We start from the raw sequence: 18,417 nt of genomic DNA on the forward strand, positions 1-18,417 counted from the left end.
AAAAATTTTCCGACGGGCGTTTCCATCGGAAAAGCCGTCGAAGGCTTTTCGTAAGCCCATTTTCCCGACTGCCTTGTTCGGTCGGAAATTCTGTTGGAAAATAGTGTTCCCGCGGATCAGCTCGTTGGAAAATGTTCAGTTTTTAGCAGTGCCATTTTATGTCCTATTTGTGGTTATTGGGTCGATCGCAATACACACACACACATATACACTTGTGCTGTATACATATTTTGGAAACAGGCCTAGTGGTCATTTCATTTTCTAATGGGCCTTTATCCATGATGCTCGAACATAACGAAAGCGTCTTAGTATTTGTCAAATAGACCATCATCCAAATGATATATCCATGTTTCAGTAATCATTTAGAAAACCGGGAGGCCAAGGTTAATTCCATTCTCTCATGTTCTTAAAACTCTTAGAAACGAAATGTTTTTTTACATAAGTATATACAAAAAATTGAACTTTTCAACGGGTGAAATCTCATATAAGCACGCCTCACCACCTGATATCATGGAATTTAATCATTGATATTTAAGATAATAACGATTGGAGTTGGACCAAGCAAAGTTACCTTATATTTCCATATCCCTGACGATATATGTTATGACGATAATATGATTCATTTCTTTGTACTAAATGTTGTCCTTATCCGGTCAAAATGCTCTATTTTTGTTTGAAAATTTAAAACATGTCCCATCATAATTGAGAATAATTCGTATTTTATGTGATATTTATAAACAAAATCTACTTTGAAATTCCTTACTAGGGAAGTTATTATCCATTTTTCTTCTTTGGCAGGTCTCAGCACTTATCCCAAACCAATAAGCACAGACAAAAAGACTGAAAGAGCAACACGTGAATTGTATTTATTTTCCAGAAAACTAAAATAGTGAAAGAAAGGGAAAAAAAAGAAGAAATTCATATAATATTGACAGATTAAATTTGAACATTAAAAAATGAAATCAATCAACATGAGTTGGTTTAAAGTATGTAGCGTTTATTTTCTTTGATCAAGATCTATGATTTGAGTCTTATAAATGAAAAAAAAACCTACGCTGAGAAAGTTATATTATTTAGTGGACTGACTTGATTTGAACTTAAATAGTTAATGGCGTTGGGCTTCTGAATATCATATTGCACGAAAAAAATTTAGAAATCCATGCATGTAATATCCACCCTTTATAACATAGTCTTTCTTTTCTAAATTTTCAGGAAAAATTTTTGAAATCCGTGGATGTAATATCCACCCTTTATAACATAGTCTCTTTTTTCTAAAATTTCAGTCAATGCATCGCTAGTCCAATTATACTGCATAAAAAATACTGAATCGGAAAATAAACCTATATTTCATAGATTCCACAAAAATTCTATTTTTCGATTGACTAATTAATTAGTTAATAATTTTCTCCTATATATATTCTATATACATAAGTTTTCAACAGTCCTCTTCTTCGACCTGCGAACCCTCTCTCTCTCTCTCTCCCAGTCTGCTTCCTGTTCCTTTGTGTTCTCCTTACTATCTCCCAAATGGAGCCCAAGCTCTCTCTCGTAATCCTCACCATCTTCCTCCTTTGCTCTGCAGCCATCCACAATGGTTCGCGGCCAGTGTTAGCCCTGGCTCCATGTGATTTTCCGGCGATATTCAACTTCGGGGACTCAAACTCCGACACTGGCGGCCTCTCTGCAGTGTATGGACAGGCGGCTTGGCCTGCTGGTGAGACCTACTTCGGCCATCCGGCAGGGCGGTATGCCGATGGCCGTCTCGTCGTGGACTTCATTGGTAATTAATTTTTACTTTCATAAAGCATATACAATCATTTCATTAGTTTCTATTCTTCGATATTTTAGTGAATTTTTTTTTTTATGTTCCACTACTCATACGTTTATATTTAATGTCGAGAAACAATAGCAATGCATGGTCTATCCAAGAGCTAAAGTATGGGAAAGAAAATATATCGTACTTCACAAAATAATAATAAATCGGAATGAACTTTTTCTTTGGTATCGATAGTCACTAATTGATTAATTAATTATTCAATTATCCAATCAATCAATCAATTATAATTATCGTTGCGTGATTATTGAATGACTGGGTGAGATTATATCTTGGAGAGCCTAGAGTAGAAAGAAAATTTAGCTAGATTAATGATTTTTTTTTGTGAACCATGATATCGGGAAGTTCAATTGAACTCTAACTAATCTAGTTGAGCCGGGTCGATCTACTAAGGGATAAAGCTCTCACAGCGTGAATTTTATACATTCACAAAGACTCGAACCTAAAACTTTACTTAAGCGGGATAAACGTTGAACCGCTTGAATAAAATCCACGTTGATTGAATGAATGAATATTTAGTCCATCAAAAGATAATTAACTTTATTCATTTAGAAAATGAATAAATAAGTTAATTTTTGAACAGTTTCTTGTTGTGGGTCAATGTCATAAAATCTTATCATATTTTTTTTGATAGGCCATAAAACCTCATCATAGAATAATATAATAGCTTAGCTCACGAGGTTGAGGTTAGGTGAAGATTTCCCCAATTTGGCATGCAATGATTTAAATGCCATTGACCATAACCCACCGACACCTATGATATTCGGATTTCGTCGAACACGACCGATCTCGTTCACAGAATTGTAACCCGGTCGGGCGGCATGCGACGGGTCGGAAACGATTGCTTTTGCCATTCTAGATAGGTGTCGAACCGAACGATCGTGAGGAATAATACTAGATGAACACCCGAACGCATGCCGATCTCAATAAAGTTAAATAACTTTTCTTTTATGCGAGTTTCGTGACAGAAAAAGCGCAAAAGTGTGACATGTATAATGATAATGCCACAAAACCACGTGCATTGTGGACCAAAAGGCAGCACCTTTCACAATGTCCCACAAAAACAAGATCTTCGTTATCTCTCTAATGTCTTTTTCTTCTTGCTCCATTCAATCATCGATCAAAAGGCCAACTAGATCGAAAAATTTTACCGTACGTTTCTCGATAGATCGTTATTTTCTTTAAATAAGATCTTGAGATGATTAAATATGAAACATAATAAAAATTGTAGTTGAATTTTTTTTTTTCGTTTGTGAAATTGCCAGCTCAAAGCTTCGGATTGCCGTTCCTCAGCGCTTACTTGGACTCAGTGGGCACCAACTTCACTCACGGGGCAAACTTTGCCACGGCCGGCTCGACCATTAGGCCCCAGAACACCACGATAAGGCAGTACGGGTACAGTCCCATCTCCCTTGATGTTCAGTTCAACGAGCTCTACCAGTTCCGCCGCAGGTCCCAGGTCACTCGTGCCAAAGGTAATAAAATTCACGAAATGTTCTCAGTTTATTGTATAATGTTACTTCTCACTCGAATATCGAATTGTCTATTCATTTATCTGTTTTAATTTTAAGGAAAAACTTGACGAAATTTCAGGTGGAGTATTTCAGAAGCTCATGCCCAAGGAAGAAGTTTTCTCGAGGGCTCTATACACATTTGACATCGGGCAGAATGACCTGACTGCTGGCTATTTCCTCAACATGTCCACCTCCGAAGTGAGAGCGTACATCCCCGATGTCCTCGGCCAGTTCAAGAACATCATCAAGGTAGTCTATCAACCTTGAATCGTGTCGCATTTGTTCCGATAAAACGAAGCCTGTTCCATTACACCAGAAATTGACAGGATATGACCGTATCGATGGTTCTTTTGAGCAGTATGTGTACGGGGAGGGAGGCAGGTACTTTTGGATCCATAACACGGGCCCGGTGGGATGCCTCCCGTACGTAATGGACCGAATCCCCGTCCTGGCTTCACAGATCGATAGCGCCGGGTGCGCCTCGCCCTTCAATGAGGTAGCCCAAGACTTCAACCGGGGGCTCAAGAAGGTAGTCGACCAGTTGAGGAAGGAATTGCCCCTGGCTGCAATCACTTACGTCGATGTTTACTCCGTGAAGTATTCTCTCATCAGCCAGCCGAAGAAACACGGTACGGTAAACATAAGTTCATCTTTGTCTCATAAATTTAATAACTCGGACTCGGTTGTAATCTCGATAGTTTACAGATAGACATTGCTCTGGTGCACTTATCGATGTATTTCGTATTAATATCCGATGGTCCAAGACTAAGTGGTCCCTTCCAATATGGACCCGATGCCCGCGCAACTTTAACGATACGGGTTGGCATTATTTGCAGGATTTACAGAGCCGTTGAGAGCATGTTGTGGTCACGGTGGAAAGTACAACTACAATAAGAACCACGGGTGCGGGTCGAAGATCACCAAGGGCGGGCATGAAGTACTGATCGGGAAGTCGTGCAAGGATCCACAGCATTACGTGAACTGGGACGGGGTCCACTTCACCGAGGCAGCAAACAAGCAGATCTTCGATCACATAGTCAGCGGGTTGTTGTCGGACAACAAGACCCCGTTAAGAATGGCTTGCCATAGGGTTTGAGTCGAATTTCGGATGTACACTGTATTTAAATCTGTTCTCTCCAAATGTGAGCGAGCATCATTCCCTCCTGGATTTCCTGCTGGTTTAATTGAATTATCATCTTCTCCGCACTTGCCATGTTCGTTAGAGTCTCAGTTTGTTCCATTTGCTTAATGAGTTCGCATGCGCCAACGTACATGGCCCGTGGGTGCTAATGTGGTATGCTCTTAATAAACGAAGATACTGCACTAGGATGTCGACTCGAATCTAGAACATGTCGTGAACACTGACTAGTCGGACTGGAAGTTTATTCGATGAGTTTCAACCGGCGCCCAAATGAATCCATTGAGAATGACTGGGCTTTACTCCGATTGAGGCGGCAAACGAGCAGATCTCATATAAGCATGCCTCCCCACTTAATATCATGGAATTCTATTATAGAAATTTTCGAAATTAATGACTGGAGTTGGACCACGTAAAATTAAAGTCGCCATATAATTCCATATCGCTGGTTATATACGCTATGATGGTCCTTCACTTTGTGCGACCTTAATACATTAGAAATCTTAATACACGTACATGTTCGCCCAAAAAAATAATAAAAGGTTCACCCCAGAAAAATCTCAATATAATAACAATGGTCCGCATTGATCGTATGAGGACACGTGCCCTCCCCCCTTTTCATAAATCTTAATACATTAAAACTGGTGACCATATGAGGACACGTTCTTATTCATAATACATTGGAAACGGTCTGTATTGATTGTATGAGGACACGTGTCCTCCTCTCTTTTTATAAATCTTAAGACGTTAAAACTTGTCCATATTGACCATATGAGAACACGTTCTAGATACTTGAAAAATGGTCCGTCTTGACCATATGAGGATACGTGTCGTAAGCTGGTCCGTAACGATCATATGACGACAATGTCCTCCGCCCTTTTATAAAATTTTCCTTTTTTTTTATTATATTTCATAAGCTTTTGATAGGACAAGGTAATCCGGATTTTACTCGATAACCCTCGCCACCCATGTGAACCGTCGTCACCAGTCACCACCCAGGGGAACATTGGGTAAGCCAATAAGAATGTAATAAAATATTAATTTTCAAAAGATATTGAGAATTATTATTGATCCTGACAAAAGATTGGTCTTTCAAGATGAGAACGATTGCATTATAGAAAAGAATATAAAAGTATATTAAAATGAACGGAAAAAACTTGTTTAGAATTAAATATTTTTATCCTGATCCTGTCAAAATGGTCTATTTTTGTTTTGAAAATTTAAAACGTATCCATCACAATAGGAAATAATTCGTTTCTTATGTGATATTTATAAACAAAAAAGCTACAATATTACTCCAAAAATAAAATTAGAAAAAAAAAGAGAAAAGAAAAGTTATTTTGAGGCCCGTTTGGATTCACAACCTATTGATTTTAACTTTAACTTTAACTTTAACTTTAACTCAACATACTACACAACAATAATACACATTTCCCAATTCAAAAATTTTAACTTTAACTTTAATTCAACACACTACACAATAAAAATACACGTTTCCTAAGTCAAATTTATAATCACATCTCATTTGTCATTTTTGACAATCAAAATCAAAATTAAAATCAAAGTAACTTTAATTCTAAATCCAAACGGCACCTGAAATTCCTTCATGGGGAGGAGTGGTTTCTCCTCTGGCAGGTCTCATCCACTATGTCTTATCTTTTTTAACGGAGGCTGCTTGGCCTAAGCACTTCGTTCAGATCGGTTTACCATTTATGGAGCAAATCAAATCAAAGAACCCATAAAGCAACTCAGGATCGCCCCGTAAAAAGACGAATTATCGATAAACAGATAAGTCATCGAGTGCTAAGTATTTAATTTTAACTTTTCGTGCCTATTTTTTGAAAATTATACGAGTCAATTGGAAATATTTCTTTCTCCAGGGATGTGCGTGTAAAATGAATTTTGAAACGTGACGCCCACTCTCCGAAGACTTTGTTTTAAACCTAATTGTTCGTATTTTTTTACGTAAAAAGGCATGATAAATTTTCTCTTATTAAAACCCAACTGATTCATATATTTTATGATAAGGGTTCGAGACGGATAAATCGATATTCTCACGTAGTAAAAATATTAATGTCTTGGTGGTTTCTAGTTAAGAAATGTTTTCTAAAACCGAGGATATTTTTCGATAATTTTTTTCTGCTCAAATATGTTTTAAAATCTCGAAAAAGGGCAAGTATGAAGCTTCTAATAAGTTTGTGGGTGAACATGCTATTATTTTTGACAAAATCAGTTCAGTTCAAGGTAGTTGAACTGACCTCCGAAAAAAACGTGAAATTTAGGACATGGATGCGGCCAGTACCCGTGCGACACTGGTAGCAGCAGCGCCCCAAGGCCAGCTGGCACGTGTCTTACCTTTGAAATTTTTTAAAAATATTTCATTTTTACCCCAATTATTTCGATATTTACAAAATGACCCTGACTTATTTTTCCTATAAATAAATGGTCTTTTACAGAATTAATGATTTTTTGCAATTCATGTATTGAAACTCTGCCAAAATAATCCTAAAATCCCTAATAACACCTATAGTTCACATATATTTAGTAGGATTTGAAGAGTTTAAACCTGATTCACTATTTCAGAGTTTGGGAGTCCGAACCATTGTCTGAACTAAGGTGAGAGGAGGTCTCTGTCCAAAGCTAAGGCCGAGCTCTCTAGCTCGTGCCTTGATGGTTATGTGCTTAATTAGGTTAAATACGTATAGATTAGATGACAAGGTGGTAAATTGTGTGAATTAGAGCTTAATTAGGATTAATTAAGTAGTATCTTGATTAATTAGGATCAAACTTGACTAATTAATCTTGATTATACTCGAAAAAAGACTAATTACATGTTAATTGAGCTCGATTTGGTGCTAATTGAGTTGATTTGCGCATAATTAGGTGTAATTAGTTGTAATTAACTTGTACATTCAATCGTGCTTAATTACTCATGATGGTATTCTGGTTGTGTGATGATTTGGTCTAGTTTGGGGTCAATTGAATCTAATTAAGCTTAAATTGTGTGTAATCTGTTTAAACACGAACTTGACTTTGAGTAACTAGGCTCGAATTAGCTTAAGTAGGTGAAATTAAAATGAAATTGGGCTTCGTAGCATTCTGTAATTTTCTGTAAAATGGGTTTCGTTGAGTCATTTTGATGATTTGTTACTTGATTAGGTCTAATTGCGTGTAATTAGCTTTCTATTGTTTGAAACCTTGCTCAATTAGGTTTAATTAGCCTTAATTAGCTCAAAATCGAGCTTTTAAGCATGCTGAAAAATTTCTGCTGAATTAATCCAAGATTCGATTGATTGATATAGGGATCGATTAAGGTTTAATTCAGTGTAAATTATATTGATTATTCATCCCCTTGTGTAACAAGACCTAATTGTGGCCATTTCTTGTAATTTGTGATTAAATTGATGTATGTAGCTCGTGAATGTATGAGTGACGATGAGGGCCGAGTGGATTAGGGTCCAATTGAGTCCAATTTCGCTTAATTATAGTCTAATTAAGGGTAATTAGACCTATAGAGGTGAAATTGACTTAATTAGGGTTTCGACCTTAGGAATCGAGTGTCTTTAGGCTTGATTAATGTAGATAACCGCCCTTGTGAGTGTCAGCCGAACTTGTATACGTCCAATCGAGTCAAAATCGATCGAATCATAAAATTGACATGTTAACTTGTAATAATTATGTATACTTGGCCTAATTCGCGAGTTCAGGTTAATTAGTGATCGAATTAGGAGTCTTAGGACTTAGGAAGGTCTTCGTGACCTTGAAGGCAGGTCATCAAGACCTGAGATTCCCTAAACCGAATTAAAGTCGATCACTTGGTTTAATCGGACTAATAATTCGGTTTCTTATGTGAATTGAATAAAAACAAATAATCATGTATATTGACATGCGTCACGGGGATTAACGATAATCAACCCACTAATTAAGTGTTAAGATTCAAGTTGAAGGTCAAATTGACTTAGAGGGATTAAGATCACTTTTTATAGAATTTTTGGGGGTTAATCGACTAATTCACGTAAATATGGCCATGTTGATAAAATTAGGAAAAATCGAAAAACGGTGAATGCAATAGGTAGGAGTATAAAATAAACTTGGATTTTTTTAGGTTAGGGATCTTGGGCTCATTTCCTACTTTTTGGGCCTTAGGTTCATTTTTAGGCCCATTTGGTCCGTCGTATGAATGTTGGCTTGAATGTATACCCATGCATGTATTGTTGGCCTATGTAAGACCCATTTACTTTGGCCTGAAGGTATGACCCATTGCATTTTCCTTGGCCCAAATGTGTGGCCTAGTATTCGAGAGAATTTTGGTCCGTGAATGGATAATCTCATTGAATATTGAATCTAAAAACTCTTGATTATTATGTGACGGTATACGATATTGCACTACACCCACTTTTAATTTTTTTTCATTATATCTTTATCCTTCCTATGAAATACTGTCAAATCTGATTGAGAATGCCGTTCAAGCCAAGAAATGGACAGAATTCGGCATTTCTCATTTTCTTTTTGCGGATGACATCATCTTCTTTGGTGATTCAAATCTTCAGACTCGGGAAGCTGTGATCAATCTATTAAATGCTTTTTGCTCATCATCCGGCATGAAGATCGGCACTCAAAAGTCCAAAATCCTTTTGTTTTTGTCTGGGGATCGAACAAACAGAAGACTTAGGAAAGCAACTTGAATTTCCCAGTGGCTTACGCTCAAACAGCTTTACGCCAGAGATTTTCAGTATGCGGTTGATAAAGTGAGACATAGGCTTTGCGTCGGGTGGAAATCTCGACTTCTTTCCGGAGCAGGCCGTGTCGTTCTCATTAAATCAGTCGTGCCTTCAATTCCTTCACGTGCAAGGCAATGCTCCTCACTCCCCGGCCCATTATATTAACGAGGCTTTAGACAGGTTTGAGTAGATATTTCCTCTTGGGACCATTAACTGGAAAATTGTTCACTCTTCCTAAGGAACTAGTAAGAGGTTTGGGAATTCCTAGAATTGAAACAAAGTCCTTTTAGGAAGCTTTGTAGATCGATCGAGCTATCTCTGAGGAAGCACCATTAGGCTTGGTTCCATTTGCGGCCTTATAATAAGGAGTTCGTACGTATCTACATGGCCTACAGAGGTGCTAGCTGGTGTGGTTATGCTCATATTAAGCATAGACACTGAACTAAGATGGCGACTCGAATCTAGAACATGCTGTGAACACTGACTAGTCGGACTGAGAGATCATTTTGTTATTTCAATTGGCTCCCCAATGAATCCGTCGAGAATGGGAGGGCTTTACAGCTCGCTTAAACGATAACATGGCAGAGGGTTCTCCCGCAATCGCTAAAGCACTGGATCGATGGTGGCAGGGTTTAATCCGTGAAGTATTCTTTCATCAGCCAGCCGAAGAAACGTGGTACAGTAAATATATGTTCATCTTTGTCTCGTAAATTTAATAACTTGGACTCGGTTGTAATCTCGATAGTGTACATATAGACATTGCTCTGGTGCACTTATTGATGTATTTAGCACGAATATCCGATGGTCCAAGACTAAGCGGTCCCTTCCAATAAGGAAACGATGCTAGTGCCGCATTCCTGCGCAACTTTGGTGATACGGGTTGGCATTATTTGCAGGGTTTTACAGAGCCGTTTAGAGCATGTTGTGGTCACGGTGGAAAGTACAACTACAATAAGAACCATGGGTGCGGGTTGAAGATCATCAAGGGCGGGAATGAAGTACGGATCGGGAAGTCGTGCAAGGATCCACAGCATTACGTGAACTGGGACGGGGTCCACTTCACCGAGGCGGCTATAACAAGCAGATTTTTTATCACATAGTCGGTGGGTCGTTTTCAAACAACTAAACCTAGTGAGGATGGCTTGCCATAGGGTTTGAGTCGAACTTCGGATATACACTATTTTAAATCTGCTGTTTCGATGGAAGTTTCATCTCCTCTACACTTACCATGTTCTTTAAGTCTTCGTTCCATTTGCTTAATAAGGAGTTCGTATGCTCGTGTCAAGCACAGACACTGCATTAAGATGTCGAGTTGAATCTAGAACATGTTGTGAACACCGACTGGTCGGACTGAAAGTTCATTCGATAGTTTCAACCAGTCGCCCAACAGATCGGTCGAGAATGACAGGGCTTTAAAGCTTTTTTGAAAGATAACATGGCAGAGGGTTCTCCTACAATTGCCGAAGCACTGGATCGATGACGGGGCGAAGTAGGGAAGGACAAAGACCAACCCGCCTACCACATGAAAGAGGCCAGGTGAGGAAATGGTCCCGTTCGAGCGGGACCAATAAAACTACTTATCATCGTACTTTCTTCTGTCACATGCCATACTAAGCATAGCCTCCATGCTCAGTAAAATTTCTTATTGCCGTCAATGTCAGCATCACTACCAAAATAGAGGATTAAAAATAACGGTTTATCTATCACCATTTTATCATTTTCACAGTGATTGATAAAGCCAGTTCAAACAGTCACTTCTTTTGAATTTACTAACTGAAAAGGAAGCTATTCGTGACTAAGATTAAGTCGATATCTAAGCGGGATCTATCTCATGGTCTTATCCTAAAAAACAAAAGTGAAAAATAGGAATTTTTTTTTCGGTGAATTAAAAAATAGATTGTTTAAAACTTCGGCCATTTTATCGGCAACTTGCATTTAAAACCTATGCATCTCTCGGTCTCCCTCACAACTCACTCCCGCTCACGGTCAATCCATGGAAGCTTTGCGCTTCAAATGGGCAAATCTCATCCTAATGCTCTCATTGGCAATGCTCCCCGATCTCTCCACATCTCTTTCGGCCTGTAACTTTCCGGCAATATTCAACTTCGGGGACTCGAACTCCGACACGGGCGGGCTCTCTGCTGCGTTCGGGCAGGCCCCTCCACCAAACGGAGAGACCTACTTCCACGGCCCTGCTGGCCGGTTCTCTGATGGGCGTCTGATGATCGACTTCATTGGTAAGAACTTCTCTGTCCACGGTTTTGTCGGATCGAATCCCGAGTTAATTTGAATGTCTGTCTTTTTAACAAGCGGAACGGTTGGGACTGCCTCATTTGAGTGCATACTTGGACTCTGTGGGCTCAAACTACAGCCATGGAGCCAACTTCGCAACCGCAGGATCCACCATTAGGCCCCAGAACACGACCATGGCCCAGAGCGGATACAGCCCCGTGTCGCTCGATGTTCAGCTCGTGGAGTACTCGGATTTCCTTAAGAGATCCCAGATATTCCGCAGACAAGGTACGCTACGGCGAACCCATCAGACAAGTTTAAGATCAGACAGCAATGCAGAAGATTGTATAACTTACTGCTGATGTCTGCACAGGTGGCGGCGTGTTTGAGAAGCTCTTGCCCAAGGAAGATTACTTCGGTCGAGCTCTGTATACGTTCGATATTGGGCAGAACGACCTCACTTCGGGTTTTAAGCTCAACATGACTGTGGAACAAGTCAAGGCCTACGTTCCTGATCTCATCACTCAGTTCTCCAACACCCTGAAGGTGACACTCGCTTTCTGTACTGTGATACTAAAATATGTTATTTCCGAGATTTGATGATTAGAATGAGGCTCTATGTGCCTTTTGGTATTTGAACAGGGTGTGTATGATCAAGGCGGAAGATCATTTTGGGTGCATAACACGGGCCCGCTGGGTTGCCTACCCTACGTATTGGACCGATTTCTCATCACAGCAGCACAAGTGGATAAATTCGGGTGCGGGGCACCATTCAATGAGGTGGCTCAGTACTTCAACCGTCAATTGAAGGACGCTGTCGATACGCTTAGAAAGGACCTTCCCGAAGCTTCAATCACCTATGTCGATGTCTACTCAGTGAAGCATAAACTGATCGCCCAAGCAAAGAAATTCGGTATAGAACTAATCAAGCTTTCAACTTTTCATCACTTCTGCAGAATATGATCAAAAGCCGATGTTAATGTTCCTTTCAATGTTTTCAGGATTCCAGCGGCCTTTAGTAGCTTGCTGTGGTCATGGCGGAAAGTATAACTACAACAGATATAGGAAGTGCGGGGCCACGATGATTGTCAAAGGCAAAGAGATCTTAATCGCAGAGTCCTGCAAAGACCCATCAGTCCGGGTAAACTGGGATGGGGCTCACTACACCGAGGCGGCAAATAAGTGGGTGATCGAGCAGATCGTTAATGGGTCTTATTCGAACCCGCCAATTCCTCTTGGTATGTCCTGCAATAGAATTGAACATTAGAACAGCAGTTTCGTATATTTTCACCAACTACCTTTGTTGCTTTCTTCTGTCTCCTTCAAAGTATTGCTATGATTGCCCATTGTTTGAGTGTTGAATGAAGATTTACAGCAATCTCCATTAAATCGAACATCTTAATACTATTTGAAAAGTGATCAAAGCACGTGAAGAAGATTATCGTAAACTGGAAATTGGGTCGACTGCTTCACCGTATCTTACAATGAGAATAATTTCATCTAACTTTTAGCAGGAATACTAATTGCATGCTAAACTACCCGAGGAGAGATTGTTGCATCTGAAGCAATTCAGATCGATGATCATGATTGTAATATCATCTAAACTACCCCTACTGACAGCAAGGTTTGCAAGCTCCTTGCAAGCAGCTACTATCCCGATTGAAGAGAACCCTGCATTAAGGCTGTTCTCTTGACTTGGGTGATCAGGCTTAGGGTTTATTCGGTTCATCAGTGAAATTTTTCTCAATTTTGACGGAGGGCCATCAATCTCACAAGAAATGTCGTCTTCTTCAGTATCTCCATTCATGGTAGCACACGTTCTTAAATGATTTGGAGATTGTTGGCTCGCTCTCTTCTGTTGCTTGACCAGAGCGACTCGCCGCAACTTTGACGACGGGCTCACATTTACACGACCATAGGTGTCGTCATTATCATCCTGGCGAAGATCTGTTAGCTTCAGAGGTTTCATTTCTTTCATGCATAAACGAGAAATGATATCGATAGCTTCCTGGTTCCCGACCTGTGGAAATGGTGAAAGGGGCGAAGATTAAACTTTCAAGCTATATAAGTAAACACAACTCAAATGATGCTCCACGGAAATGATTCCCTATAGTCTAAGAGATCCATTTTTTTTTTCCCTTTTTCTGTGGAAGAAAGTTATGGAAGTATCTCTGGGCGATGATTAGTAGTTCCCTTTTCTTTAGAACTCACCTCTTCCCACAGCCCATCAGAGGCCAGGACGAGGTACTCCATGTCCGATGTCAGGTGAAGGACTGTTGTTTCGGGTTCCGCCACAACCCACTGCTTCAAATGAGCATCTCCGATACTTCTAGAAACAGCGAGAATCCCATGAACTCTCCAAGCCCCTCTGTGCATCTCCACATACCCTCCTTTGTCTTCTATTCTCTGCCTTTCAATCACCTCGTCAGCCCTGTGGTCTTTCGTGAGAGCTTCGGCCACTCCGCCTCTAGAAAGAACAGCCCTGCAGTCGCCTAAGTTTGAGATGATGATCTCTTGTCCTTCGATTAAGGCAGTAACACAGCAGGCACCGCTGCTTAAACCCTGCATTAGTTCTAAAATTTGATAATGGAAACCAAGATGACATGGAATCATAAAAACTAAGCTAAGAAGGAGAAAAGCAGGTGGCTTATATATAATCAGTCAGGAGATGAAACATGAAGTACGAAAAAGCTAGTATATGTCTCTTTAATTCATACTTCCATCAGCTTATAGATTATTCATCACCAATTCAACAACAATTCCACATTAAATCACCAAATAGAACCATCATGATGTAATGCAATTTTATAGAGGTTCGAGAAATTATCAGACTAAGGTTCTGTTTTAATAATTTCATGAACTTCAACAACCGTCCAAAGTTGAAGCTTTTACTTCGTGCAGTTCTCAAGCTGAGCTAGACTACTCGAGCAACCGAATGTTGAATGACCCATGAACCTAAACTTATATGATGTCAATAAGCAGCCGAAGTAGAACTTAAGTTTGGTTTCATCCGTTATAAATTAACCGAAAAGCTGAATGAAAGCCTGGATAGTCCAATCCGTAGTTGTAAGAGCAGCATTTGTGGACCAAGACCAAATCTCCTGAAAAGGTTTCTTCAATATTTTTCCTAGAGGAACACCATTGAAATTACCGGTAATTTAATGCATTACGAATACTTTTCAGAGCAATGGACAAAGACTAATTTCTGAAAGATCGACCATGCACCAACTAGACAGAGAAGAGCAAGTCCATCCTCGTGCCAGAGCTGAATAGACTGCAAATCACCTGGACTAGAAACTCCTCATCGGTTTTCAAGTACCCGGCTTTAACAGCTTCTTCTTTTGATGAACCAGATTGACAGTTCTCCACCATTTCGATTATGTTCTTATGCAACCGCTCCGCGACAAAATCGGCAGCCTTTCTACCGCCATGCCCATCATAGACTCCGAAGAAACCCTGCAAATTGTGCCAACAATGTCAGTCACAATCCGACAATAACCATAGCTGCATTTCCCCGGAATTCACTGAAAGCTTCGAACTCGACAAGTTTACGCTTATGATAAAGAGAATCATGAAACAACAGCTACCGGCGCTAAGCCGTTGCTTGTTTGACATTACAATGGCTAATTCTGACTCTGACAGAGAAATGATAATCAACGGAATAGTCAAAATAAGCTGAGCATTTCTCTCGCTGTTCAAGCTCACATAACGAGAAATATGAAACCACAGCCACCGGAGCTAAGTCCTTGCCTTGTTTGGGTTGCCGAGGAAGGAGGGGATGATCCGGTGGGTGTCCTCCATAAACTTCTTCTTACCCTTGACGGAGAAGACGCCGACTCCAGCGGCAGATCCGAGGCATGCGGCGTCGCTCTTCTTCGGGGTGGAGTCCCGGAGCTTCAGCTCGCCCGGTCGGACCTCCCGCAGCACGTTCGGGATCTCAATGTTCGGCGGCCTCTTCCGCTTCAGTGTAGAAGAAGCGAGGGTCGTGGTGGAGGTTGCGCGGCCGGAGATCAACATTAGACCAGACGGGAGGCTGAGCTGAATGAGCTAGAGAGAGAGAGAGAGAGAGAGAGAGAGAGGGTTCTGTGGCTTAAAGGCTACTAAACAGAGGTTTCGCGTGAGGAGGAAGAGGAAGAGGAAGAGGAAGAGGGACCGAGGGCAGGGGCATGAAGGTAAAAGAAGAGACAATGCAGGGGCAGTATGGGTATTTCAGGTGGGTTATAGCACGAGTTTAATTTCCATTGGCCGGTGAAAGCGAGCCGTTGGGGTTGGACTGATAGTCAACGGTTTGAACGGACATTTTCTTTATGTGGACATGCACAATTGTCCTTGGTTCTGACTAATTTAATAGTGTTGATCTATTAAGGATAAAATTTATTCAAAAAATACAAACCTACTGATTAGAGATGTAATGATTCCTCAAAATAATCACATTATTATTTTTAACTAGACGAAGGAACCTACGCCTAAATCCTCAAATGAATAACTTTTATTAGGTTAATAGCAAATAAAATCCTAAATTTTTCAAATTTTTAACGATTTTAATAAGAATTTTTTCTTTAATCAATTAAATCACGAACTGCCGATTAGATAACAATGTTAGTACAACGTCAATTTCTCCATTAATTTTAACCGGAATTGCTGACGTGCACATGAATGTGCCACATGTCTCACGATGATTATCCGAGTGAGTCCTATATTTTTTTTAAAATAAATAATATTCTGAAAATTAAAAAATAACAAAGAAAAAAGGTCGTGTAAGGCCGAAGTGAGGAGGGGGAGGTGGTCGTGGGGGCCTCGACGCCGGTCACCACTCCCCCAACTGGGGTTGCCGGCAACTTCTACTGTTGCCGGAGACAGCAGAAGTCACTGGTGACCCCAATTGGGGGGGTGCTGGCCGGCATCGAGGCCCCCACCGCCAGCCACCTCCCTTCCTCCTCACTTCGGCCTTACATGACCTGACTACCCTTTTTTTTCCTTTTCTATTTTTTTTAATTTTTAGAATATTATTTGTTTTTTAAAAAATGTGAGACCCACTCAGCCAATCACCGTGAAACATATGACACCGTTATGTACACATCAACAATTCCAATTAAAATTAATTGAGAAATTGATGGTGTGCTAATATTGTTATCCAATTTGTAACTTGTGATTTAATTGGTTAAAGAAAAAGGTTTATGCTAAAATAAAAGTTTAGGATTTTTTGGTTATTAACCCAATTTTTTTTCATCGATTCAACAAAAAAATAAGACTAAATAACACATCATATATTTCACATATTATATAATTGTATCATCGTAGAGAGTTCATCATGCGTCTTTATGAAAATTGTGGCTTCTACATAATATGAAATCATCTCCCTCTAATCTATATCTATATAAATATGAAAATAAACTCCGAATTGAATTCCTACACCGACACATCATCAAAAATATGAAACGTAGCTCTCTCGCATTGTCATGTCACTGCCTATAGATTAAGGAAATTTATTATATTCTTTTATCATGAAAATATTCTCATATATGAATTGTTCTAATTGAATATATTCATAATATTTTTTATTTAATTATATAATAGAATATATAAATTACATCCACATATAGCCTGTCAAAATATATAGAGTATAATTCAATCAAGAGTTATAATATATAAATAAAGCGATCCCATTTACATTATAATATAATAGATGCTGTTTATATTGATATACATAATAATATATTCTCCTAGAAAATCTTATATATGCATATTATATATTAAACTAAGAGGAGGGCTTCTTCCATCATGTGGGGTTGGGCAGGTACAACAGGGTCAATACGGAGGGTTATGGCTGGATCATAAATAACAGGGTCGGTTATTTTGAACATTGATTTGATTGAACAAATTTCGAGTTTGTAATCGACTTTGATACCGATCTTCTCGCAAGATATAACTCTAATGCTTCTTTGTTATGATAAAGTGATTGCGGTTTTGAAATGGTGAGTCATTTATTTGCTTATTGGGCTTAATTGAAAAGCAACATTATTCTATCTCTTTTCTTTAGATTTTTAAATTCTTTTTGAACATTGATTTGATTGAAAAAAATTTAGAGTTTGTAATTGACTTCATTACCGATCTTCTTTTGATAGACTTCGATACCAATCTTCTACTAGCAAGATAGAACTCTAATGAATCTTTATTTTGATAATGTGATTGCGGTTTTGGAATGGTAAGAAATTTATTTTCTTATTGGGCTTAATTCAAAAGCAACAATATTATATCTCTTTTCACTATTTTTTTAATTCTTTTTGAACATTGATTTGAATGAATAAATTTGGAGACAGTAATTTACTTCGATACCGATCTTCTTTTGATAGGATATAACTCTAATGCTTTTTTGTTCTAATAAGATGATTGCAGTTTTGGAATAGTGAGTTGTTTATCTTGCATATTGGGCTTAATTTTTACAGTTATATAAATGATCGTAATCGAAATTGACTCTTTCTTGCTTACTTTATGTTGTTCATGGTCTCTTTTGGTTGTAATTGCGAGATTTAGATGTAAATGCAATGACTTTTTTAGAATTTAGATGTAAATATACAACCATAAGTCTCTCTTCCTTACTCTTTCATAATTCTTTTTCCTCTATAATTACAAATGAATCATGAGGTACGATACAAAGTTCATGTGTTATTTCACCTTCCAATCTTTACATAATTCGCTTTTTAATGTCACATTTAATACTTCTTATTGAATTTTAATCTTTTTTCTGTTGCTATTAGATTACATATCATTACCTAGATACTATTTGATATATAATCTTTTTAATCATATATATTTAGCATCCCCACTGTTTATTTCATACAAGGGTAATTGCTTGCTATGAATTTTTTATAGTATTCAGGATGCCACAGAATCGTTAACAATGAGGAAATTTTTATATATTTATGAAGGAATATAATCAGGTGAATTGGAATATCTGATGGAATATATTTCCAAACA

General features: G+C 38.9%; 3 protein-coding genes across 3 annotated transcripts; 2 read left to right on the plus strand and 1 right to left on the minus strand.

Annotated features, from left to right (window-relative positions):
• Positions 1–1,428: 1,428 nt before the first annotated feature.
• LOC116198578 (GDSL esterase/lipase At3g26430-like) lies at positions 1,429–4,554 on the plus strand. Its single transcript, XM_031528761.1, has 5 exons — positions 1,429–1,780; positions 3,100–3,309; positions 3,428–3,597; positions 3,707–3,977; positions 4,185–4,554. Exons 1-5 carry the CDS (start codon positions 1,528–1,530, stop codon positions 4,442–4,444), a joined length of 1,164 nt encoding a protein of 387 aa, XP_031384621.1. The 5' UTR covers positions 1,429–1,527; the 3' UTR covers positions 4,445–4,554.
• A 6,585-nt stretch (positions 4,555–11,139) lies between these two features.
• LOC116201398 (GDSL esterase/lipase At3g26430-like) lies at positions 11,140–12,801 on the plus strand. Its single transcript, XM_031532625.1, has 5 exons — positions 11,140–11,444; positions 11,518–11,727; positions 11,813–11,985; positions 12,082–12,352; positions 12,441–12,801. Exons 1-5 carry the CDS (start codon positions 11,201–11,203, stop codon positions 12,704–12,706), a joined length of 1,164 nt encoding a protein of 387 aa, XP_031388485.1. The 5' UTR covers positions 11,140–11,200; the 3' UTR covers positions 12,707–12,801.
• A 67-nt stretch (positions 12,802–12,868) lies between these two features.
• LOC116201397 (probable protein phosphatase 2C 14) lies at positions 12,869–15,562 on the minus strand. The gene is made up of 4 exons (XM_031532624.1): positions 15,190–15,562; positions 14,725–14,895; positions 13,651–14,001; positions 12,869–13,459 (listed from the first exon to the last, which is right to left on the minus strand). Exons 1-4 carry the CDS (start codon positions 15,454–15,456, stop codon positions 12,959–12,961), a joined length of 1,290 nt encoding a protein of 429 aa, XP_031388484.1. The 5' UTR covers positions 15,457–15,562; the 3' UTR covers positions 12,869–12,958.
• Between the last annotated feature and the right edge of the window lie 2,855 nt (positions 15,563–18,417).

This window comes from Punica granatum, chromosome 3 (genome assembly GCF_007655135.1).
Source record: "Punica granatum isolate Tunisia-2019 chromosome 3, ASM765513v2, whole genome shotgun sequence".
Taxonomy (NCBI): Eukaryota; Viridiplantae; Streptophyta; class Magnoliopsida; order Myrtales; family Lythraceae; genus Punica; species Punica granatum.

Bases quoted from the DNA above. Each gene is read 5' to 3' on its own strand.
- LOC116198578 (XM_031528761.1), top strand. From the start codon at position 1,528: ATGGAGCCCAAGCTCTCTCTCGTAATCCTCACCATCTTCCTCCTTTGC. The intron at 3,598-3,706 runs GTAGTCTATCAA...TCTTTTGAGCAG, and splicing joins AGTTCAAGAACATCATCAAG to TATGTGTACGGGGAGGGAGG. The intron at 3,978-4,184 runs GTACGGTAAACA...CATTATTTGCAG, and splicing joins CAGCCAGCCGAAGAAACACG to GATTTACAGAGCCGTTGAGA.
- LOC116201398 (XM_031532625.1), top strand. From the start codon at position 11,201: ATGGAAGCTTTGCGCTTCAAATGGGCAAATCTCATCCTAATGCTCTCA. The intron at 11,445-11,517 runs GTAAGAACTTCT...CTTTTTAACAAG, and splicing joins TCTGATGATCGACTTCATTG to CGGAACGGTTGGGACTGCCT. The intron at 11,728-11,812 runs GTACGCTACGGC...ATGTCTGCACAG, and splicing joins CCAGATATTCCGCAGACAAG to GTGGCGGCGTGTTTGAGAAG.
- LOC116201397 (XM_031532624.1), bottom strand. From the start codon at position 15,456: ATGTTGATCTCCGGCCGCGCAACCTCCACCACGACCCTCGCTTCTTCT. The intron at 14,002-14,724 runs GTGATTTGCAGT...GAACTAATGCAG, and splicing joins ATGAGGAGTTTCTAGTCCAG to GGTTTAAGCAGCGGTGCCTG. The intron at 13,460-13,650 runs GTGAGTTCTAAA...CCATTTCCACAG, and splicing joins CTGATGGGCTGTGGGAAGAG to GTCGGGAACCAGGAAGCTAT.